This window comes from Lipotes vexillifer, unplaced genomic scaffold (assembly GCF_000442215.2).
Source record: "Lipotes vexillifer unplaced genomic scaffold, Lipotes_vexillifer_v1.1 scaffold862, whole genome shotgun sequence".
NCBI classification, from domain to species: Eukaryota; Metazoa; Chordata; class Mammalia; order Artiodactyla; family Lipotidae; genus Lipotes; species Lipotes vexillifer.
The window spans coordinates 344,867-369,342 of NW_006786873.1; the positions used below are offsets into that span (position 1 = coordinate 344,867).

The window sequence follows — 24,476 nt, forward strand, 5'->3', positions numbered from 1 at the left end:
TTTCTTTTTTTGTAGTATCTTTGTCTGGTTTTGGTATCAGGGTGATGGTGGCCTCATAGAATGAGTTTGGGAGTGTTCCTTCCTCTGCAATTTTTTGGAAGAGTTTGAGAAGGATGGGTGTTAGCTCTTCTCTAAATGTTTGATAGAATTCACCTGTGAAGCCATCTGGTCCTGGACTTTTGTTTGTTGGAAGATTTTTAATCACAGTTTCAATTTCAGTACTTGTGATTGGTCTGTTCATATTTTCTATTTCTTCCTGGTTCAGTCTTGGAAGGTTATACCTTTCTAAGAATTTGTCCATTTCTTCCAGGTTGTCCATTTTATTGGCATAGAGTTGCTTATAGTAGTCTCTTAGGATGCTTTGTATTTCTGCGGTGTCTGTTGTAACTTTTTCATTTCTAATTTTATTGATTTGAGTCCTCTCCCTCTTTTTCTTTTTTTTTTTTAATATTTAATTTTATTTATTTTTGACTGAGTTGGGTTTTTGTTGCTGCACACGGGCTTTCTCCAGTTGCTGCGAGCAGGGACTACACTTGTTGCAGTGCACGGGCTTCTCACTGTGGTGGATTCTCTTGTTGCGGAGCATGGGCTGTAGGCATGCGGGCTTCAGTAGTTGTGGCACGCGGGCTCTAGAGCGCAGGCTCAGTAGTTGTGGTGCATGGGCTTAGTTGCTCCATGGCATGTGGGATCTTCCTGGACCAGGGATCAAACGCGTGTCCCCTGCATTGGCAGGCAGATTCTCAACCACTGTGCCACCAGGGAAGTCCCACCAGTCTATTTTGTATGTCCCTGATTCTGTTTCTGTTTCATAGACAAGTTCATTTGTGTCATATTTTATTTTGTTTTTTTTTAACATCTTTATTGGAGTATAATTGTTTTACAATGATATGTTAGTTTCTGCTTTATAACAAAGTGAATCAGTTATACATATACATATGTTCCCATATCTCTTCCCTCTTGCGTCTCCCTCCCTCCCACCCTCCCTATCCCACCCCTCTAGGTGGTCACAAACCACCTAGCTGATCTCCCTGTGCTATGCGGCTGCTTCCCACTAGCTATCTATTTTATGTTTGGTAGTGTATATATGTCCATGCCACTCTCTCACTTTGTCACAGTTTACCCTTCCCCCTCCCCATATCCTCAAGTCCATTCTCTAGTAGGTTCCCTCTTTTTCTTGATGAGTCTGGCTAATGGTTTATCAATTTGTTTATCTTCTCAAAGAACCACCTTTTAGTTTTATTGATCTTTGCTATTGTTTTCTTTGCTTCTATTTCATTTATTTCTGCTCTGATCTTTATGATTTCTTTCCTTCTACTAACTTTGGGCTTTGTTTGTTCTTTCTCTAGTTCCTTCAGGTGTAAGGTTAGAGTTTTTATTTGAGATTTTTCTTGTTTCTTGAGGTAGGCTTTTATTGCTATAAACTTCCCTCTTAGAACTGCTTTTGCTGCATCCCATAGGTTTTGGATAGTCATGTTTTCATTGTAATTTGTCTCTAGGTATTTTTTTATTTCTTCTTTGATTTCTTCAGTGATCTCTTGGTTATTTAGTAACATATTGTTTAGCCTCCATGTGTTTGTGTTTTTTTACATTTTTTTCCCTGTAATTTTTTCCATGTAATTTCCCTGTAATTTACCTGTTCTTCTGGCTTAGTTATTCTGCTACTGATTCCTTCTAGTGTAGTTTTCATTTCAGTTATTGTATTGTTCATCTCTGTTTGTTGTTCTTTAATTCTTCTAGGTCTTTGTTAAACATTTCTTGCATCTTCTCGATCTTTGCCTCCATTCTTTTTCTGAGGTCCTGGATCATCTTCACTATCATTATTCTGAGTTCTTTTTCTGGAAGGTTGCCTATCTCCACTTCATTTAGTTGTTTTTCTAGGGTTTTATCTTGTTCCTTCATCTGGTACATAGCCCTCTGCCTTTTCATCTCGTCTATCTTTCTGTGAATGTGGATTTTGTTCCACAGGCTGCAGGATTGTAGCTCTTCTTGCTTCTGCTATCTGCCCTCTGGTGGATGAGGCTATCTAAGAGGCTTGTGCAAGTTTCCTGATGGGAGGGACTGGGGGTGAGTAGAGTTGGGTGTTGCTCTGGTGGGCAGAGCTCAGTAAAACTTTAATCCACTTGTCTGCTGATGGGTGGGACTGGGTTCCTTCCCTGTTGGTTGTTTGGCCTGAGGCGGCCCAGCACTGGAGCCTACCCGCCTCTTTGGTGGGGCTAATGGTGGACTCCGGGAAGGGTTATGCCAAGGAGTACTTCCCAGAACTTCTGCTGCCAGTGTCCTTGTCCTCATGGTGAGCCACAGCCACCCCCCGCCTCTGCAGGAGACCCTCCAACACTAGCAGGTATGTCTGCTTCAGTCTCCCCTGTGGTCATTGCTCCTTCCCCTGGGTCCCGATGCGCACACTACTTTGTGTGTGCCCTCCAAGAGTGGAGTCTCTGTTTCCCCCAGTCCTGTTGAAGTCCTGCAATCAAATCCCACTAGCCTTCAAAGTCTGATTCTCTGGGAATTCCTCCTCCCATTGCCCGACCCCCAGTTTGGGAAGCCTGACGTTGGGCTCAGAACCTTCACTCCAGTGGGTGGACTTCTGTGGTATAAGTGTTCTCCAGTTTGTGAGTCACCCACCCAGCAGTTATGGGATTTGATTTTATTGTGATTGCGCCCCTCCTACCATCTCACTGTGGCTTCTCCTTTGTCTTTGGATGTGGGGTATCTTTTTTGGTGAGTTCCAGTGTCTTCCTGTCGATGATTGTTCAGCAGTTAGTTGTGACTCCGGTGCTCTCGCAAGAGGGAGTGAGCTCACATCCTTCTGCTCCGCCATCTTGAACCAATCTCTGTAAAGGGTATTTTGAAGTTTCTGCAGTAATTCTAAGGTGATGTGACAATCTCTGTGATTCCTATTGGTGACAGGGTTACAAGCACTGCTAGTACCACCGTGGTTGGTTTCCTATATTCATCATTGAAAGAAATGCTACATTTCACTTAGAGATCAGTGCAAAAGAGATGTAACTGTTTCCCATCTCAGTTCAAAGCCCTCTAAGGCCCTCGGAGCCCAGGAGCCCTGTGAGGGGGGATTTCTCCCGCCAGAGGTCTCAGCCATGTTCTTTGTCCTCCTGGATCCTAGCTCCCCTCTCTCCAGCCCCAGGCACAGAGCCCCCCCTTGAGCCACATCTGGGGGAGCTGACAGTGACGGACGTGACCCCGGACTCCGTGGGCCTCTCCTGGACAGTCCCCGAGGGTGAATTCGACTCCTTCGTGGTCCAGTACAAGGACAGGGACAGGCAGCCCCAGGCGGTGCCTGTGGCTGCAGACCAGCGTGAGGTCACCATCGCCGGCCTGGAGCCCAATAGGAAATACAAGTTCCTGCTCTTTGGGATCCAGGACGGGAAACGCCACAGCCCAGTCTCTGTGGAGGCAAAGACAGGTGAGAGGGACCCCCACAAAGCTGAGCCTGAGGCCCCAGCCCTGCTGCCCTTCCTCACGCTGCCCTGTCACCTCTCCCTTCTGCCGGGTCTCCGCTTCATCCACCTCTTCTGTTTTATTTGAAAAGCCACACTGCCTGCCCTGATCCCAGGCAGATGAGAACCAGGAAAATGGGGCCAGTTCCTGGATCAGTTTCCCCTGCTGACTTTTCCCCTCTTCTCATAATTCCTACTTCTGTTGAACGGGGGAGCCTTCTTCAGACCCCTTCCTGGAAGGTGGAACAGGAGAAACAGCAGGGCTAGATACGGGGCAGGGAGTCAGGAGCCGTTCCACCTCCCTTGGCCTGTGAGTCCTCAGCCCTGTGTAGCCATCACCTCCTGAGGAGTCTTCCCTCTGACTCTCACCCAGTTTCCCACCTACTGGCCCAGACACACTGGGTCCCATATCTGCCTCCCCAGAGGGACCCCTTTCCTCCTCTGCCCTCTTCCTGGAGCTTCAGAAACTGGGGACCAGAGGAGCCCAAGACTGGCTGCACAGTCAGACCCAATCCGGCCCAGCCCAGCTGTGCCCCTTTCCTGGGTTTTGGTCCAGGCGCTCCCCTGCCCCTGGGGGCTCCCTGTTGCCAGAACACTCTCACCATAACAATGCCGTCAGCATCCTTGCTGTCCAAGAAGGCAGAAGGCCAGCTGCTTCTCAGGCCTCGCGATGGCTTCTTGGGCAGAGACCAGATCCTTCTCCCGTCTGAGCTCCCCTTCTTCTCCCCATACCCGCCTCACACATAGGCAGCCCCCACTGCCCCACTGGGTCCTATGAGGGTCACCTCCATCATGATATCCTACCTCCCCACCAGCTGTCTGCCCCCGTCAGGGATCCTGTGCCCCCTCTGACATCCCCAGGACCCTTGGATTTCCGCAGGGACCAGTCAGATCACAAAGAGTGGGTTCCTTGGTCAAAGGAAATAAGCAGACCAGGTCTGTGATAAGCTGCACCCTGCTAAGGAAATAGTCTCTACTAGGTGGTTAGAGCCTGGCCAGCAAGAGGAATAAGATAAATAGGTAGCTAGAGAATCTCTTCTCCCAGAGATGTCTCAGGACAGAAGACCCCTCCCTGCGCTGGTTAAGTGGACAGAGGCAGGGCCAGTTGGGGATGCTGGCAGGCATGGGAGGGTGATGGAAATATTGGGGGGAAGCACTGATCATTTGGGCAGTTCTGGGTTTTTCCGTTCTCCAGTGGGAGGCAGTCAAGGAGTCGTTTTGGAAAGAAAAATAAACACAAGAACCTTTCCTCTCTGTCAGTTGCTCGAGGTGACACCAGCCCAGGAGCCCCACCCCGCCTCGGGGAGCTGTGGGTGACAGACCCCACCTCAGACTCACTGCGCCTCTCCTGGACAGTCCCCGAGGGCCACTTTGACTCCTTTGTGGTCCAGTTCAAGGACAGGGACGGGCCACGGGTGGTGCCTGCAGAGGGCCACGAGCGCTCGGTCACCATCGGCCCTCTGGACGCCAGCCGCAAGTACAGATTCCTCCTCTACGGCCTCCGGGGCAAGAGGCGCCATGGCCCCGTCACCGCCGAGGGCACCACAGGTGAGGGCAGCCCCTGCAGGGGGCATCTGTCATCTGGAGGCCCCCCCGGGGAAGGTCCTTGTGGTCAGTTATGGTGGCTGCCATCACGGTTTTTGTTTGGCTCTAGATGTTGTGGCTGGGATCCAGTGCCCCCTCTCCTTGCACAAGCCGGAAGATCCAGCCCTGCAGGTTGCAGCCATGGCACAGCCCTGTCTTTAGATCTCTCAGTCCTTCCCTTCAGTGTCACCCAGCCTTCAAGAAACAACGCAACCATTTCCTCTCTGTGTTTCCATCTCAGAGACCCGGAGAGCTGTGGACGAGGCTGGAACAAAACCACGTCTGGGGGAGGAGCTGCAGGTGACCAGCGTGACATCAGACACCGTGGGCCTCTCGTGGACGGTCCCTGAGGGCCAGTTTGACTCCTTTGTGGTCCAGTATAAGGACAGAGATGGGCAACCCCAGGTGGTGCCCCTGGAGGGCAGCCTCAGGGAGGTCAGTGTCTCAGGCCTGGACCCTGCCCGCAGGTACAAGCTGCTGCTCTACGGGCTGTATGAGGGCAAGCGTGTGGGTCCCATCTCCACCATCGCCATGACCGGTGAGTGCAGCTGGGGGGAACACACTGTGCCTCCTGCACGCCTGGCTCTCCTGGTCTGGTGGAGCCACACGAATTCAGAGCTTCCTACACTCCTTCTTTTGGGGGAAGGGATCAGCTTCATAGAGACATAATTTACATACAATAAAATTCACCCATTTTAAGCTCATAATTCAATTAAACCATTACCACAACAAACATATAAAACATTGACTCCAGAAGTTTCCCTATGCTCATTTGCAGTCAGTTTTCCCACCCCCAGCTTCTGACAATCACTAATTGCTTTCTATCATTATAGTTTTTCCTTTTTAAGCTTTTCATTTAACAGAATCATACAGTACACAGTTTTTTGTGTTTTTCTTGCACTTAACATGATGCTTTTGAAATTCATCACTGTGTATCAGTAGTTGGTCCTTTTTATTACTGACCTCTTGTCTTTACCTCCTCCCCTCCTTCCATCCTCTTGGAGAGTCTTGGTGCAGTGACAAACCAGTCACCCATCTCTACCTGTCTCTCTGAACCAGCCCCCAGGGAAGAAGTCGAAGCTGAGACTGAGGCCCCCAGCCCTCCAGCATCTGAGCCCCGTCTGGGGGAGGTGACTGTGGAGGAGGGCACCCCACACACCCTGCATCTCTCCTGGACCGTGATTGAGGGAGAATTTGACTCCTTCGAGGTCCAGTACACAGACAAGGAGGGGCAACTCCAAGTAGTCCATTTAGGGGGCAACCAGAATGAGATCACCCTCTCTGGCCTGGAATCCGACCACAGATACCTGGTGAGCCTGTACGGTCTCCACAATGGGCAGCGTGTGGGTCCTGTGCACGTCAAGGCCCTGACAGGTGAGCAAAAGAACTCTGCCCACTCGGCTTCCTTCCAGGTGGCTGTGAGGGCCTGGAGGAGGGCAGAGTCCCTGTGGACACTGTGCCCCTCTCTCAGGTCCTTCTCTCTCCGTGTCTGTGTTCAGCCCCAAATGAGGAAGAGAATGAACCTTCAGAATCTCCCTCTACCACCCCTGAGCCTCACGTCACGCCTCGCCTGGGGGAGCTGGCAGTGACGGACGCCACCCCCGAATCCCTGAACCTCTCCTGGACCATCCCTGAGGGCCAGTTTGACCACTTCCTGATCCAGTACAAGAATGGGGATGGACAGCCCAAGGCTGTGAGGGTGCCGGGGTACGAGGACGAGGTCACCATCTCGGGCCTGGAGCCAGACCACAAGTACAAGATGAACCTGTACGGCTTCCATGACAGCCAGCGCGTGGGCCCCGTCTCTGTCATCGGGGTGACAAGTGAGTGGATGGTGGAAGCCCCAGGGTGGGACCTCGTGGGAGGATCACCCTCTCTCAGGTGATGGGTGAGTGGGGTGCAGGAAGCCCGTCTACTCGAGGCTGAGCCATGGTGCCCTGTGTGCCTCCTCCAGTCTCCCTGAGGACCATTGTGTCCCCCTGCGCAGAGAAGGGTCTCTGTGAGCCGTGCTGGTGGCTGCCCTGGTCCCCCACAGCTGACCCCGGAGGCTCCAGCCATGTTTATGAGATGTCAGCTGAGCAGAACCACCCAGCCCCAAGGACGGGCTTCTCTGAACTGACCTCAGGGCCCGGAGCCGGGGCCAAGGCTTGGTAGGAGACCCAAGGACATCACCGGGGACCCTGCCTCACCCTCTCTGCGTCTCTCCTTCTCAGCTGCAGAGGAAGACACCCCCGGCCCCACAGCACCCAGCACAGAGGCCTCGGAGGCCCCCGAGGAGCCCCTCCTGGGGGAGCTGACGGTGACAGGATCCTCCCCGGACTCGCTGAGCCTCTCCTGGACCGTCCCCCAGGGCCACTTCGACTCCTTCACCATCCAGTACAAGGGCAGGGACGGGCCCCAGGTGGTGCGTGTCGGGGGCGAGGAGAGTGAGGTGACCGCTGGGGGCCTGGAGCCCGGGCGCAAGTACAAGATGCACCTGTACGGCCTGCACGGGGGGCGGCGTGTGGGCCCCGTGTCCACCGTGGGCGTGACCGGTGAGTGAGGGCCCTCGGGATGAGGTCTCAGCAAAGGTCTGATAGTAGAGCCTCTTGAGCGTCTTCCACTGAAGACCCAGGACCCTAAAACTCCTGAACCTCTAACCCATCCATTGTCCATTCAACACCTCAGGACAGGTGTGATCTGGGGGCAGGAAGAACGAGTTCCAGGGAGGTGCTTTGCCCATTTGAGAGAGGCCGTTGGGGACTGAGGCCTCCAAGTCAGTCATGCACTGACCTGTTTGTGGCTCTCTGCTTTGCCTGGGAACTCTGAAAAGAGCTCTTTTTGGGTGTTGGGACAAATGCCATGAAATGCTAATTCTCAACAAGTATTTATTACATAAAATTTCAAACATATACCCAAAGAGAAAGAATAGCATAATGAACTCCCATGTGTCAATCACCCTCTGCTTCAACCAAAACTCAACTCCTGGCCAGTCTAGCTCATCCAGACCCCACTCACTTCCCACCCTCCCCGACTAGAATGTTTTCTTTATTAACAGCTTTATTGAGGTATAATTTACATACCATAAAATTCACCTGTTTTAAGGATACAACTTAACAATTTTAGTGTATTTACAGAGTTGTACGACCAGCATCACTTACTAATTTTAGAACTTTTCCATCACCTCAAGAAGAAACCTGGTGTCCAGACCCATTCCCATGCCCAGTTCTGGTCCCCACTAATCTACTTTTTGCCTCTGTAGATTTGCCTTTTCTGGACGCATCATATAACTAGAATCATACAATATGTGTTCTTTTGTGTCTGGCTTCTTTTACCAAGCACGGTTTTTTTTTGTTGTTTTTTTTTTTTTTGCGGTACGCGGGCCTCTCACTGCTGTGGCCTCTCCTGTTGCGGAGCCCAGGCTCCGGACGCGCAGGCTCAGCGGCCATGGCTCACAGGCCTAGCCGCTCCGCGTCATATGGTGTCTTCCCGGACCGGGGCACGAATCCACGTCCCCTGCATCGGCAGGCGGACCCGCGTCCCCTGCATCGGCAGGCGGACTCTCAACCGCTGCGCCACCAGGGAAGCCCGCCAAGCACGTTTTTGAGGTTGATTCATGTTGTAGCGTGTAGCAGTACTTCATTCCTTTATAGCCAAATAATATTCCATTGTATGGATTTACTGCTGCAATATTTTTAAACTTACTCCATACACTCTTCATCATTACATTTTAAAAAATTTTTTGGCTGCATTGGGTCTTCTCTGCTGCACATGGGCTTTCTCTAGTTGCAGCGAGCGGGCTTCGTTGTGCTGCACAGGCTTCTCATTGCGGTGGCTTCTCTTGTTGCAGAGCAGGGACCCTAGGCGCGTGGGCTTCTGTAGTTGTGGCACACGGGCTCAGTAGTTGTGGCACAGGGGCTTAGTTGCTCTGCGGCATGTGTGATCTTCCCGGACCAGGGATCGAACCTGTGTGCCCTGCACTGGCAGGTGGATTCTTAACCACTGCGCCACCAGGGAAGTCCCCATTATTACATATTTAAGTGTACTGCTCTTTTCAAAAAGACTATTTAGAAATAACCATGATACAATGATTATACCTTTAAAAATCAGATATCCAGATAGTGCTACAGTTTCCTGATTGTGTCATAATTGTTATTTTGCAATTTGTTGTTGCAATCAGGTCCAAGTAAGAAAGATAGGATGAAATTGGGAGAATTGGGATTTTAAATAGGGTGGTCAGGGAAGGCCCTAAAGGGACGGTGACATTTGAATGAAAGGAAGTGTGAACATGAGCCATGCAGACATCTGGGGAAAGAATATTCAGGAAGAGGGAACAGTCAGTGCAAAGGCCTTGAGGCAAGAAGCTGCCTGGCACATTTGATGGACCATAAGGAGGCCACAAAGAGATTTTGATGCTCATAAGCAGAAATGCATCTTAAGTTAGGCCCACAGAGCTGGCCCACCTTCTGCCTGAATCCAGGAGAGCAGGGCCTCAACAGTTCCTTGCAGCAACAGGAACGATTCTGTTTGCATCTCTTCCCAGCCCCTAAAGAGGACCCCCCTGCCAGCCCCCCTTTGAAGCCACAGCTGGGAGAGCTGACTGTGACGGACACCACCCCCGACTCCCTGAGCCTTTTCTGGAACGTCCCCGAGGGCCAGTTTGACCACTTCCTGGTCCAGTACAAGAACGGGGACGGGCAGCCCAAGGCGGTGAGGGTGCCGGGGCACCAGAACGGGGTCACCATCTCGGGCCTGGAGCCAGACCACAAGTACAAGATGAACCTGTACGGCTTCCACGGCGGCCAGCGCGTGGGCCCTGTCTCCACTGTCGGTTTAACTGGTGAGTGTACAATAGGACACTGGCCCTGCCCTGAGCTGGACTCAGTTTCCCTTTTATTGCCAGTACTCAGGTGTTTTTCTCCCACTGTTTTTGAGACTGAGCCTCCCAGGCTTCTGGGAGCAGTTCTGTGCCTGTCTGCACTCCAAGCCTTTGGTGTCACCTTAGCTGTCTCACCCTTTACACGTGGGCTTCCTGAGTCCTTGAAGAGGCAGGGTGCCAGAGAAATAGCACAGACTCAGGCAGACCTGGGGCTGGCCCTAGCCTCAGCCCATTAGAGCTGTGTGACCTCGAGGGAGTCACTCAACCTCTCTGTGCCTCCCTTTCCTTATCCATACAGAAGGAATAACCACACCTGTCTGGCAGCGTGGGCATGAATGTGGCTTGTCTCACACACAATGTTTGGTAACTACAGGCTCCCTCCTTCTGAGGAAGAAGATTAGTTCTTGAAAACCCTTGGGGTGAATTCTTATAATTATCATTGATTTCAGTGGGTACAATTGTATTTGTTCCCCAACCCAAACTGATACCCGTGTATGTGCTGTATCAACATGGAATCCTGCTGACATGGATACTATTGCTGCAATAGTTAATATTAGTCACATGTGCAACTTAACAAGGCATTTTCTCTTCATTAATTACTCCCTAACATGGCTGTTGGTTGCTTTTGTTAAGCTCTTTTGTAGCTGTTACCCGCTACATGCTTAAAACCTGGTTCCCAAACACAATGGAGTTATGAAACACGATGATTTTGTAATTCAGCTGTTAAGGCAGGATAAAACCCTATGCAGAACAGAAAAGACAAATAAAATCTGTGGGTGTGATGGGTCATCCCTGCCGTAAGATGGCAAGAGAATTAATACAAGGTCCAAAAGCAACCCATCTACAAAGATGATCTCATGTGGTCTCATCTCTTTGCCCTCAGCTGTGAAATCTAAATTAGTTTCTCAAATGCTCAGAAAAGACTTCTAAACCAGAGGAGGTACTAAAGGAAAATACGAACCTGAGCACACGTACCTTCTGATGTGACGTGTCGGTTAGGTGTGGTGCTATTACAAAGCATTAGTCCTGTCCCACTAAATGAATTTACTCAGCAGCTCCTACAGGTTCCATGCTGCACATGTTGAGGTCATGGGGGTCCCACCCTACCATCTTGACATCTCCACAAGTGTGTGCTCTGTCCCCTAGAAACTGAACATTCAAACCAGGGAAATGATGTCTTTTTTTTTTTTTTTAATAAATATATGTATTTATTTATTTATTTGGCTGCGTTGGGTCTTCGTTGCTGTGCGAGGGCTTTCTCTAGTGACGGCGAGCGGGGGCTACTCTTTGTTGTGGTACGCGGGCTTCCCATTGCGGTGGCTTCTCTTGTTGAGGAGCACGGGCTCTAGGCACGCAGGCTTCAGTAGTTGTGGCACGCAGGCTTAGTTGCTCCGTGGCATGTGGGATCTTCCCAGACCAGGGCTCGAACCCGTGTCCCCTGCATTGGCAGGTGGATTCTTAACCACTGCGCCACCAGGGAAGTCCTGGAAATGATGTCTTAATCCTGGAGCACTGGCTTCCAGGCTGCAGGGTCCCTGGTGTGTCTGGGAGAAATCCATCCCCTGTTAGGAGGGAACCCACAAAGCATGTCCACCCATTCTCTTTGTCTCTTGATCCAGCCTCAGAAAAAGACCAAGAAATGACCCCAGCCCCAACAGACCTGCCCACCACAGCCCCCGAGCCTCCCGTCAAGCCGCACCTGGGGGAGCTGGCAGTGACAGACGCCACCCCCGAATCCCTGAGCCTCTCCTGGACCATCCCCGAGGGCCAGTTTGACCACTTCCTGATCCAGTACAAGAACGGGGACGGACAGCCCAAGGCAGTGAGGGTGCCAGGGCACCAGGACGGGGTCACCATCTCGGGCCTGGAGCCAGGCCACAAGTACAAGATGAACCTGTACGGCTTCCACGACAGCCAGCGCGTGGGCCCCGTCTCTGTCATCGGGGTGACAAGTGAGTGGATGGTGGAAGCCCCAGGGTGGGACCTCGTGGGAGGATCACCCTCTCTCAGGTGATGGGTGAGTGGGGTGCAGGAGGCCCCTCTACTCGAGGCTGAGCCATGGTGCCCTGTGTGCCTCCTCCAGGCTCCCTGAGGACCAGTGTGTCCCCCCTGGGCAGGGAAAGGCCTCTGTGAGCCGTGCTGGTGGCTGCGCTGGTCCCCCACAGCTGACCCCGGAGGCTCCAGGCATGTTTATGAGATGTCAGCTGAGCAGAACCACCCAGCCCCAAGGACGGGCTTCTCTGAACTGACCTCAGGGCCCGGAGCCGGGGCCAAGGCTTGGTAGGAGACCCAAGGACATCACCGGGGACCCTGCCTCACCCTCTCTGCGTCTCTCCTTCTCAGCTGCAGAGGAAGACACCCCCGGCCCCACAGCACCCAGCACAGAGGCCTCGGAGGCCCCCGAGGAGCCCCTCCTGGGGGAGCTGACGGTGACAGGATCCTCCCCGGACTCGCTGAGCCTCTCCTGGACCGTCCCCCAGGGCCACTTCGACTCCTTCACCGTCCAGTACAAGGGCAGGGACGGGCCCCAGGTGGTGCGTGTCGGGGGCGAGGAGAGTGAGGTGACCGCTGGGGGCCTGGAGCCCGGGCGCAAGTACAAGATGCACCTGTACGGCCTGCACGGGGGGCGGCGTGTGGGCCCCGTGTCCACCGTGGGCGTGACCGGTGAGTGAGTGTGGGGCTCAGGCGGTCTCGGGGGAGAGCTACCTTTTCCTCATGGGTGAGCTGGTTGACTGTTCTGCTCTTTCACCAGCCTTTGGTCCCCTTTTATGTCCTCCCTCCATGACCCTGGGCCGTGACCCGTGTGTAGTGCCCTGGCCTTTGCCAACCTACAGCCTCATTGTTCACAGTAACGTGGGCTCCTCTGATGGTCAATCACTGGCTCCCTCCAAGGGTGAAATGTGTCAGGCACAGACCAAGCGTGACGTTACTAGAGTTTTCTTTTCTTTCCATAGTAATCACAAATCACAGCATTCTTTGTTATAACCAAAAAAAGGAAGAGAAAACAACCCAACATCGAACCACATTGAGATGATTAAGTAATTAGACAACATCTCTAAAATGACCTACTATGGCATCATTGAAATGTTTCAGCATACGACAATTACTTTATATTATTACAATAAAGAAAGAGTTTAAAACTTTTGTAAGGAGGCTAATCACAACTACTTGAAAATAACTTGCATGGTAAGACACCTGGAACGAAACGCCCGTGGGATGCATGGTTTGTGAGACAGGATAGAACGTCCCAGTATTTTTTTTTCTGTTTTATTCCATTATGTGTCGTTTACATTTTCTTAAATGACAAGCGTTTCTTTTATAATCAGGGAAAAAAAATTTTCAAAATGTCTTCTCCTCTCTTGTATTCCTTCTGCCTTTCCCCCTCATCATTCTTGCAACTTATTTCTGATTATGAAAAAGTTACAATTTCTAGTCTCTAAGAAATTAGGAGAAAAAAAATCACAAGGTGAATTAAATTCCAAAATTGCAGTCAGGCTGGCTTCTCTAAGTCACTGTCAGCCAGATTCTTATGCCTTGTGACAGTATTTCACCAGAGTTCCTCTGCATGTGGAAGAACACAGCCCCTCTGTGAGTCAGTCTTTTGCGGGGGGAGTCGCTGGCTCTGTGAGGTTCACTCTCCCCTCCTGAAGATACTCCAGACAGAGGAACCCTCTAGCATGCAAATCACAAGCACATGCGAAGCACAGAGGGACCCATGTCCCCATCCACATCCTCCACCGGCTTTTACTAATTTTTATAACTCAGGATTTCTTTTTAAGTCTGTATTTTTCTGTGAAAAGAATATAGCAACATGATGGAAAGTTTGGAAAGTAGGGGAAAAAATCTCTTGTCGGACCACCTCCTGACCCAAGAACCACCATTCACGACAATGTACGTAACACATCCTGTCTTTCTGCATTTTCCGTGCAGCGCGTGTTTTAAGGTGGCAGAATATTCATATAATTCTTGGCTCTTACTTTTTTTGTACGCAAGTTACACTGAGAGCATGTATCCTGTGGCTACACAACCTGCATTAATCATCATTTTAATGGTCATTGGCTGCTTCGTGGCGAAAGTGCCGTAACAAAATTATCTTCTTCTGTGGTTCCTTTGGAGCCCTGACACATTTTGCTGTCATGAATAATCCCAAAATGAACTCGTGTGATACAACTTTTCCTGCTTTTTAATAATTTTCTTAGGATAGCTGCCCAGAAATGAGATTATTGGGTCCAAGGAAATGAGCAGTATTTGGGCTCCTGACATGTATGTTCGAATTGCCTTCTGAAGGTTCATGGTGCCTGCCAGCCAGCATGTGATGGGGTCAAGCCCATCTCAGTCTCTCTAGCATGGGGTCACCAAATGGCGCACCCAGAGGCTGAGCCAGCCTCCAGTCCTGCAGCCTGAGGAGTATATCCTGCTGGATGCAAGCAGGGCAAGCCACCATCTAAGTCTCTGCCCCCAATCTCTCTTCTCAGCCCTCCAGGAGGTTGTGGAGGAGACCCCCAGCCCCACAGCACCCAGCACAGAGGCCCCGGAGCCCCCCAGAGAGCCTCTCCTGGGGGAACTGACGGTGACAGGATCCTCCCCGGACTCGCTGAGCCTCTCCTGGACTGTCCCTCAGGGCCACTTCGACTCCTTCACCGTCCAGTACAAGGATAAGGATGCGCGGCCCCAGGTGGTGCGTGTCGGGGGCGAAGAGAGTGAGGTGACCATTGGGGGCCTGGAGCCCGGGCGCAAGTACAAGATGCACCTGTATGGCCTGCACGGGGGGCGGCGTGTGGGCCCCGTGTCCACCGTGGGCATGACCGGTGAGTGAATTTGGGGGAGCGGGATGCAGGGTGGGGAAGCCAGGTCCTGGAAGAGTTTCCCTTTATTGCCATCTTTGTGAAAACATAAATATTCTAGACAGCACTTCTTCTTTAGGACATCAGGTGGCCTGGGGATCTTGTTAAAGGGCAGATTCAGATTCAGATTTGGGCTAGGGCCAGAGATTCTGCATTTCTAAAATCTTCCATGAGGGACTTCCTTGGTGGTCCGGTGGTTAAGAATCTGCCTTCCAATGCAAGGGACGCAGGTTCAATCCCTGGTCGGGGAACTAAGATCCCACATGCTGCAGGGCAACTAAGCCCACGCGCTGCAACTACCGAGCACACGAGCCACAACTAGAGAGCTCGCGTGCCACAACTACTGAGGCCGCGCACCACAACTAGAGAGAGAAGCCCGTGTGCCACAATGAAAGATGCCACATGCCGCAACAAGATCCCACGTGCCAGAGCTAAGACCCGATGCAGCCAAAAAAAAAAGCAAATAGGGGCTTCCCTGGTGGCGCAGTGGTTGAGAGTCCGCCTGCCGATGCAGGGGACATGGGTTCGTGCCCCAGTCCGGGAAGATCCCACATGCCGCGGAGCGGCTGGGCCCGTGAGCCATGGCCGCTGGGCCTGCGCGTCCGGAGCCTGTGCTCCGCAACGGGAGGCCACAACAGTGAGAGGCCCGCGTACCGCAAAAAAAAAGCAAATAAAATCCTCCATGATGCTGATGCTGCTGGTCCAAGGACCACACTTTGCTAAAACTCCTCACAACAAAGGAATTGGACACTTTCTTAGAATCTATTGAACAGAATCATACTTGCATCCCTGAGTCCTCTCAGAGGCTCAGCCTCTGTGTAGTTGACTGGAGGCTGTGGAGGAAGACAGAGCATGCTCAGAATGCAGTGTCTTGACTGAAACGCCCCCTAGCCTCATCGTTTGGGTATTAACAGACTTAGGACGCCTATGGTTCAACAAAGATGTGGAAGGCCTGAGCCAAGTACTGAGGAAGCTCACTGAGAGAAACCTTGGATACGGCAGAGAAACCAGTTCTTATCCTTTGGGGCTCACAGACAGGCTGTGAGCCAGCAAATGGAGCAAAGAGGGATGTGTATCTGACAGGAAGCCCCGCGGCCAGACCAAGACTGGGCAGCGATGCCTACGCCCACCTGCCTGCCCATGGGTTCCACAGCCGAGACCTGAGGTCGGGCAGGCGTTGCTTGGTGACACCTAGAGATAAGATGAAGGGTGCATCAGATCAACATCACAGCTGGTACAAAGCCTGGAAACTAGGAAGATCACGGCACATGAGAGGATTTTGTGTGAAATCCTCTGAGTGGGGGAGATAGTCTAGGAAGAGATGGGGGTGGGGAGCTCAGGAAGCCAGGGATTTCTCCAGGGGATAAAGAGGGTTGCTGCACAGTTTTAAGCTGAGACTGACACCATCAGATGTGCATCTAAAGGCTCATTCTGGCTTCCTGTGAAGAACAGATGGAGGAGGGAGGCAGAGAGACCCATGGGGAGGTGATAACCCAGGTGACAGGTAAGGGCAGCCCAGACAGGGACGGTGGGGCTGCAGGTGTGGGCAGTGAGGAGACACAGGAGGAACTCGGGAGAGAGAATTGGACGCTCTGAGTCTGATGGCAGCTGGGGACAGGAACAGATCCAGGAAGACTCCAGGTTTCTGACTGGAGAAGTGGGGCAGGGGTTCTGAGCTGATTGGGAGGCAAGACCTTAGCCAGAGGGAGTAAGATGCCAATGAGACCCCAGTGGAGGGGGGCCCAGAGCACAGTGGCCATGTGAGCCTGTGTCCTAGGAGGGGTGCTGGTAGGTAGGGGGTGAGGGCAGGGCGGATGAGGGTAAGGTGACAGGAAGGCCGACATTATAGAGACCAGAAAGAATAAGAGTTAGAGCTACTGTGGACACATCCTGTTCCTTATTATTTTAATTTTGTAATACACCACTTTATATGCTGAACTGAGGACTGAGGAGACCTCACCTGTCCTGTATGTCTCTGTCCAGATCCAGACTACAAAGCCATGACCACCCAAGCCCCGTCCACTGCGGCGCCCGAGCCGCCCGTCAAGCCACACCTCGGGGAGCTGGCAGTGAAAGACGCCACCCCCGAATCCCTGAGCCTCTCCTGGACCATCCCCGAGGGCCAGTTTGACCACTTCCTGATCCAGTACAAGAACGGGGACGGACAGCCCAAGGCAGTGAGGGTGCCAGGACACCAGGACGGGGTCACCATCTCGGGCCTGGAGCCAGACCACAAGTACAAGATGAACCTGTACGGTTTCCACGGCAGCCAGCGCGTGGGCCCCGTCTCTGTCATCGGGGTGACAAGTGAGTGGATGGTGGAAGCCCCAGGGTGGGACCTCGTGGGAGGATCACCCTCTCTCAGGTGATGGGTGAGTGGGGTGCAGGAGGCCCGTCTACTCGAGGCTGAGCCATGGTGCCCTGTGTGCCTCCTCCAGGCTCCCTGAGGACCATTGTGTCCCCCTGGGCAGGGAAGGGCCTCTGTGAGCCGTGCTGGTGGCTGCACTGGTCCCCCACAGCTGACCCCGGAGGCTCCAGCCATGTTTATGAGATGTCAGCTGAGCAGAACCACCCAGCCCCAAGGACGGGCTTCTCTGAACTGACCTCAGGGCCCGGAGCCGGGGCCAAGGCTTGGTAGGAGACCCAAGGACATCACCGGGGACCCTGCCTCACCCTCTCTGCGTCTCTCCTTCTCAGCTGCAGAGGAAGACACCCCCGGCCCCACAGCACCCAGCACAGAGGCCTCGGAGGCCCCCGAGGAGCCCCTCCTGGGGGAGCTGACGGTGACAGGATCCTCCCCGGACTCGCTGAGCCTCTCCTGGACCGTCCCCCAGGGCCACTTCGACTCCTTCACCATCCAGTACAAGGGCAGGGACGGGCCCCAGGTGGTGCGTGTCGGGGGCGAGGAGAGTGAGGTGACCGCTGGGGGCCTGGAGCCCGGGCGCAAGTACAAGATGCACCTGTACGGCCTGCACGGGGGGCGGCGTGTGGGCCCCGTGTCCACCGTGGGCGTGACCGGTGAGTGAGGGGGCAGGCCCTGACTCCCAGGTTTCCCTCTGTTGCTCTCGTTTCCCCCTTTGGATCTCAGCACTCCTCACAAATGGGCCTCTGGGTCCCTTTCTTTTCTCACGTGGTGCTGACTATCCCGCCTCATCCTTGAATTGAGTGACGGCTGATGGACAGTGTGTTCAGGGTCAGCTGGGCAAGTAGCCTGTGCCTCATACGTTTCAGCTTTCTTCCTGTCTTCTTGATCTGGCAGCTCAAACTTGCTCAGTTGTTCATGTGTGGCTTCCTCAGTCTCCCTAACCAAGCATTTTAGTGGCTCGGAGTGTGGCTACAGAATCAGATTCTCTAGGTTTAAATCCTGCTCTAAGGCACTGTGTGATTTTCAAAATTTTCTTAACCTCTCTGTGCCGCAGATGCCTGTCAAATGAGGGTGATAAGGATAAAAGCACCTACTTCATCTGTTGTGTGAGGATTAAGTGTACTGTTTGTGAACTGCTTACAGCAATGCCTGGGACATGTTAAGCAGTTAGAAGAGTTTGCTACAAATGTTCATTTCATAGGCAGGGGACAGCCCTCCCTCTCTGGCCCAGGGTCCTGCCATTGACCACAGCCTCGTCTGCTCTGTTCCAGCCTCCCTGAATACAGAGCCCCCCGTGGCACCCCGCCTGGGGGAGCTGGCTGTGGCAGCCGTGACCTCAGACACAGTGCACCTCTCCTGGACAGTGGACCAGGGCCCCTTCGACTCCTTCCTGGTCCGATACAAGGATGTGCAGGGGCAGCCCCAGGCAGTGCCCGTGGGTGGACACCTCCGAGAGGTCTCGGTTTTGGGTCTGGCCCCGGGCCACAAGTACAAGTTCCTACTCTTCGGACTCCAGGATGAGAAACAACACGGTCCAGTCTCTGCAGACGCAAAGACCCGTGAGTGAGGGCTGGAGGCCGCCTTTAACCCTGGAGCCCCCTGACCATCCTCCACTCCCTTGTGGAATTTCACGTTTCTGTGCTCCACACTCCAGACCCATTTATTTACTGGGTCCAGTGAAATCCAGGTCCTGAGTACCCCCGTTACCCCCTCATTCCCATCCTACTCCTCCTACATCCCGAGGGACACTTGCTTTCTTGCCTGGCTCCTCTTTTATCCCTACTCCTCTGCCTTCCCTCTTCCTGACATGTGACCTGGTCACCCCCTCCCAGCACTCAGGACCAGCGCCCAGAGCCCTAGCGCCCCAAGGAGGCTCTGTCGGCTTCATTTCTGTCACATTCCATGCACCTCTCTCTTTTCCAGTCCCAGACACTAAACCTTCTCTCCGCCTGGGGGAGCTGACAGTGACGGACGGGACCCCAGACTCCGTGGGCCTCTCCTGGACGGTCCCCGAGGGCGAATTTGACTCCTTCGTGGTCCAGTACAAAGACAGGGACGGGCAGCCCCACGTGGTGCCTGTGGCCTCAGACCAGCGCGAGATCACCATCCCCGGCCTGGAGCCCAATAGCAAATACAAGTTTCTGCTCTATGGGCTGCTGGCAGGCAGGAAACGACTGGGCCCCATCTCTGCTGAAGGCAGCACGGGTGAGCCCGGGCCCTGCCTCCACCCCACTCCCTGCCCCCCGGCCCCCTGGCCTTTTTCCAGAGCTTCCTTTCATCTGAGCCCCCAGGGTTGGCCCCGGGGCCTTCCCGCAAAGTTTATTCTCCTCTCTTCAGCCTGGGCATGACAATCCTGACACCAAAAGCAAATATTTATTGAGTCCCTGCTGAATGCCAGGCACTGTTCCAAGCGTTTATTTCCTTCGTTCACTGATTGGCAGTACACTAGAAAGAACTCAGACTTTGGAGCCAAGCAGGCCTGTGTTCAAATTCCGTTGCCAGCTGTGTGGCCACTTCTTTTCCTTGAACCTCAGTTTCCACACCTGCACGACGGTTATGACTAACATCTGTTGGGGTTCAATAAACGTTCACGTCCTTTTCCCCTCATTCCAGCCCTATGGCAAGAAGTGGAAAATACGGGAGGGTTTGGCTGCAAAAACACTATGGAAAAATCTGGAGTCTTGTGCCCAATACTCAGCCCCCGAGGACGGGATGGAGGTGGGTCACTGACCCTTACCCCGCCTCCAGGACCATGAGTCACCCTGGCCAGACAAGGATGGGGCGCATGGCCAGTTGGGGCCTGGGGCTCTCAGACTCCGTAATTCTCTTCCCCAGACCTTCATTGTGGAGACTGGATACAGGCTTCTCCAACCCCCATCAGTCAGTACCCATACCCACCTAAGACAAGTGTCTTTTGTGCTCTGCTCTGCCCTTTGTCCACTCAGCTCTGCCCCTGGCTTCTCCCCCTGCCTGACCCAGCCGGCCTGGTCTAGTGCTGTGAGTGCAGGGCTGGGGAAGCAGGTGGAAAGGCGGGCCCAGGCTGTTGGCGAGTGAGGGCGAGTTTATGGCTGGGCAATGGGAGCCCGTGAGCTTGGCTGGCTGTCCCGCCCAGCTCTGACTATTTGGGGGCATGTCCCTGACAACCCAGACACCCTCTGGGAGCCTTTCTCAGCTCTGGCCACACTCCTGCTCTGGGGGACTGGGGGTCAGAGGGAAACTGAGGCCCTTCCTGCAATCCCAGCCGCAACTCTCTCATGCGGTGCTCTTTTATGCATTTACTGCACCCTGATCTCAGAGTGGGGGAGTGGGGGCAGGAAGGAGTTTGGGCAGCAGCCTCCAGAGGAGGAAACTGGGCTCCTTCGTACAAGGCAGGGCTGGAGCAATGTGCCTGTCTACCCAGGTGGCTGACCCTCCCTCCCCCAGAAGCTGCCAGGGCTGAGGTAAGGGCAGCTCTTAACTGGATTTTCTCCCCCCGCCCCAGCACTCCCTGCGGCTGCCCTGAAGAAGGGGCAGCAGCGCCCACCCCGCCTGGGGCAGCTGACAGCCACAGGCGAGACCCCGGAGTCGCTGCGCCTCTCGTGGACAGTGGCCCAGGGCCCCTTTGACTCCTTCGTGGTCCAGTACAGGGACACAGATGGGCAGCCCTCGGTGGTGCCTGTGGCCGCAGACCAGAGGGAGGTCACCATAGAGGGCCTGGAGCCTGGCAGGAAATACAAGTTTCTGCTCTATGGGCTCCTCAGAGGACAGCACCTGGGCCCCGTCTCTGTCCTGGGAATGACAGGTGAGCAGGAGGCTGTCCTGCTTGGTCCTAGCCAGCCGGCCTGAGTGGGTGTCCTCACACCTCTGTGCTGAAGGCCTGGCACGAGTGGGGGAGGTAGAGCGGTAGGGGGGCCCTGCACGGGGCTCGGGGGGGAAGAGCCTCGGAACCAGCGTGATCGAGGGGTCGGTCCGAAGCAGGAGCCAGGACAGGTGGTAAGGCAAAGCCCTGGCAGCGGTCCCTAATCTGCGACCCCCGCCCAGCCCCAGGGCCGCCAGCTGCTCCCCATTACTCTACTGGGGCGGCTCTTACCTCCTGGCACGCTGGCCTTGCCCAGATGAGGGCAAACCCCCTCCTGTGGATGAGTCAGGAGCATTTTCTCAAATGGAAAATTACTGGAAAACAGAGCAGGCCAGGGGCATAGAAACCAACAGGAGTGGCTGCACTGATGGAGTTCCCCTTCCAGATTTCCTAACACCCACCTCAAATCAGCCTGGCGTTGGCGGGGCCGACCTGGCTGGCAGGATGCGCCCTTCAAGTTCACCAGCCAGTTCCATCCTCAGCTCTTCGCAGCAGGGAGGACCACGTGCCCTGAGCTCAGGGAGGGACTGAGTTAGTCCTGCCTCAAGCCATGGCACCAGGCGCCCTGGCAGGTTGGGGAGGGAACAGGGCCCGTGCAGACATCTAGAGTGGGGCGTGCTGAGACATCGGGGTGAAGGAGGAGGAAGCAAGCACTGGATTCAGACAGCAAAGGAGCCCCACAGAGAGGCCATGGGGCCACTGGGCTGGCACTCAAGAGAGACCGAGGGGTGGCAGGAGTCAGTGCCCAAGCAGGGATGTGGCAGATTCAAGAGAAGGAAGATGCTAGGAGAGCCTCAGTCCCTGTCTTCTCTCCACACTGCAGTGGCCGGGACCGTGAGGTCCCCTGCCTCGGCCAGCCCCGATCCCCTCTCTGGAGGGTGAGATGGAGTGGGAGGGCCCCGCTCAGCTTCTCTCTGGGCTTCTCCCACGCAGCCCCAGAAGAGGACATGCCAGCACCCTCGCACATGGCCACGGAGGCCCCCGAGCCCTCTGAAGGGCCCCGCCTAGGGGCGCTGGCAGTGAAGGACGTGTCCCCGGACTCCCTGCGCCTCTCATGGAGCGTGGCCCAGGGCCCCTTTGACTCCTTCGTGGTCCAGTATCAGAGCACAGGTGGGGAACCCCAGGCCTTGCTCGTGGGTGGCGACCAGAACAAGGTCCTCGTGTCAGACCTGGAGCCCAGCACCTCCTACAAGTTCCTCCTCTATGGCTTGCGTGAAGGGAAGCGCCTGGGGCCCGTCTCAGCCGAGGGCACCACAGGTACCGTCAGGGTAGGGCCCGGCCTTGCCTGCCTCTGGTTTGGGGCTGAAGAGGCGAAAGGGGGCACCCAGAAGCGGTGACCATGGGGAAGGAACACCGCGAGGGCGCCACGGAGGGAGGAAGGGGCGCGTGCACAGCCTTCGGCTCTACACCTACATGCTGTCATTATGTCAGACCCGTGGGTGCCAGCCCCTCATTAGCTCCATTTTGCAGATGAGGAAATGAGGGCCAGGGTGGGGTGGGGGAAGGGATCTAGCCCCAGGTCGCCTAGCTGGTGTGCTTCAGTCTCCAAAGCCTTCTTTCCCACCCACTCTGCAGGGCCAGCTCCTGCTGGGCAGACCCCCGGAGAGCCAGGGCCCCGCCTGTCCCACCTGTCGGTGACTGATGTCACCACCAATTCGCTGCGGCTCAGCTGGGAGGCCCCACCCGAGGCCTTTGACTCCTTCCTGCTCCGATTTGGGGTCCCGTCACTGAGCACCCTGGAGCTGCATCCACGTTCCTCGCTGCAGCGGGAGCTGATGATGCCAGGGACACGGCGCTCGGCCGTGCTCTGGGACCTGAGTCCAGGGACCCTGTACACCCTTACGTTGTATGGGCTGCGCGGGCCTCACAAGGCCGACGGCATCCAGGGCACAGCCCGGACCCTCAGCCCAGGTAAGGCCCCATGCTGGGCACATACACATGCTGCCCCAAAGTAGGGGGGTCTCTGTACTCCCTAGGGTGGCACCTCAGCCAGAGGGGAAGCTGGTGAGTGGTGACGAGCTTGGAGTCTGCGGAGCGGCTTCCATCTCTAGGCCTAGAGGAAAGGCGGGGTGGTGAGCACATCCGGAGGCCGTGGGGCCCAGGGAGAAGGAGGAGGGTGGGAAGCCCGGGGCAGGAGCCTCCCTGCCCTCTGCCCTCACCATGATTCCTTGGCATATCTGTCCCGTCAGCTCTGGAGCGCCCCCGTGACCTCCAGTTCAGCGAGATCGGGGAGACGTCAGCCAAGGTCAGCTGGATGCCCCCGCCGTCCAGAGTGGACAGCTTCAAAGTTTCCTACCAGCTGGCAGATGGAGGTGATACCCTCTTGCCCGTGTGTCACTTGCCCCATTCCTCCTGCGCCCTGTGCTCTGCCCACCCTGCAGCTCCTTCTTGCTTCCCTGGCCGCCTCCCCAGCCCAATGTGTTTTCAGGGGAGCCACAGAGTGTTCAGGTGGATGGCCGAGCCCGGACCCAGAAACTCGAGGGGCTCGTCCCAGGCACTCACTACGACGTGACCGTGGTCTCCGTCCGTGGCTTTGAGGAGAGTGAGCCTCTCACAGGCTTCCTTACCACAGGTGAGACAGTCCGGGGACCCGGGCAGGAAGCAGCGGGAGGAGACGCGGGCACGGGTGGGAGTTGAGAGCGAACGGGGAAATGGAGAGGGGGTGTTGGAGGCGCCAATGGCAGACGAGAGGTCCAGCAGAGTTTGGGAAGGCGAGGAGTGGGGAGAGCAGCAGGGAACAGCTCTGGGCCCCCTCCCTTCTCCCAGTTCCTGACGGCCCCACCCAGCTGCGTGCACTGAACTTGACGGAAGGATCCGCCCTGCTGCTTTGGCAGCCCCCCCAGGCCCCGGTGGATACCTATGACATCAAGGTCACAGCCCCAGGAGGTGAGCAGGGCTGAGGCCTCTGGAGGGGACTGGTCAGGGTGGGAGAGCAGAGGGCAGGCTGGGCTCCGGCAGGGCAGCCGCTGATGCCCCACCCGCTCTCCCAGCCCCCTCGCTGCAGGACTCAGCCCCTGGCAGCGCCGTGGACTACCCCCTGCAAGGCCTTGTGCTCCACACCAACTACACGGCGACCCTGCATGGCCTTCGGGGCCCCAACCTCACCTCCCCGGCCAGCATCACCTTCACCACAGGTACGGTCTGTGAGGTGCACTGGGGGGCGGGTAAGGAGCGAGAGAGCCAGGATGGGCCTCATCTCCATCTTCTCTTCCTCCCCCTCCCAGGGTTGGAGGCCCCCCAGGACTTGGAGGCCAAGGAGGTGACCCCCCGCACAGCCCTGCTCACTTGGACCGCGCCCCAAGTCCCCCCAACTGGCTACCTGCTCAGCTTCAACACCCTTGGTGGACAGACCCAGGTGCCCTCACCCCTGCCACTCCGGCCAGCTCCCTCCCTGGGCTCCAGTCCGGGAAGTGCTGCCTCTGCCTCCCGGGCGGGGCCCACCTCTCTCTCCCCTGACCTGCCCCTTGTCTGTTCCACAGGAGATCCTGCTCCCAGGAGGGGTCACCTCTCACCAGCTTCACGGCCTCTTTCC

General features: G+C 55.1%; 1 protein-coding gene across 1 annotated transcript in view; it reads left to right on the forward strand.

Annotated features, from left to right (window-relative positions):
* The window catches only part of TNXB (tenascin XB), a 51,370-nt gene that overhangs the window by 25,370 nt on the left and 1,524 nt on the right, over positions 1-24,476 (forward strand). The window contains 23 exon segments of the mRNA XM_007459596.1: positions 3,122-3,421; positions 4,716-5,003; positions 5,281-5,574; positions 6,090-6,413; positions 6,539-6,862; positions 7,253-7,573; positions 9,562-9,858; positions 11,517-11,874; positions 12,185-12,561; positions 14,373-14,705; positions 16,725-17,113; positions 17,447-17,759; positions 18,378-18,665; positions 19,030-19,311; positions 20,588-20,887; positions 21,878-22,201; positions 22,520-22,855; positions 23,134-23,256; positions 23,373-23,516; positions 23,711-23,830; positions 23,935-24,078; positions 24,169-24,299; positions 24,424-24,474. Coding sequence (XP_007459658.1) covers positions 3,122-3,421; positions 4,716-5,003; positions 5,281-5,574; positions 6,090-6,413; positions 6,539-6,862; positions 7,253-7,573; positions 9,562-9,858; positions 11,517-11,874; positions 12,185-12,561; positions 14,373-14,705; positions 16,725-17,113; positions 17,447-17,759; positions 18,378-18,665; positions 19,030-19,311; positions 20,588-20,887; positions 21,878-22,201; positions 22,520-22,855; positions 23,134-23,256; positions 23,373-23,516; positions 23,711-23,830; positions 23,935-24,078; positions 24,169-24,299; positions 24,424-24,474 — 6,161 coding nt within the window.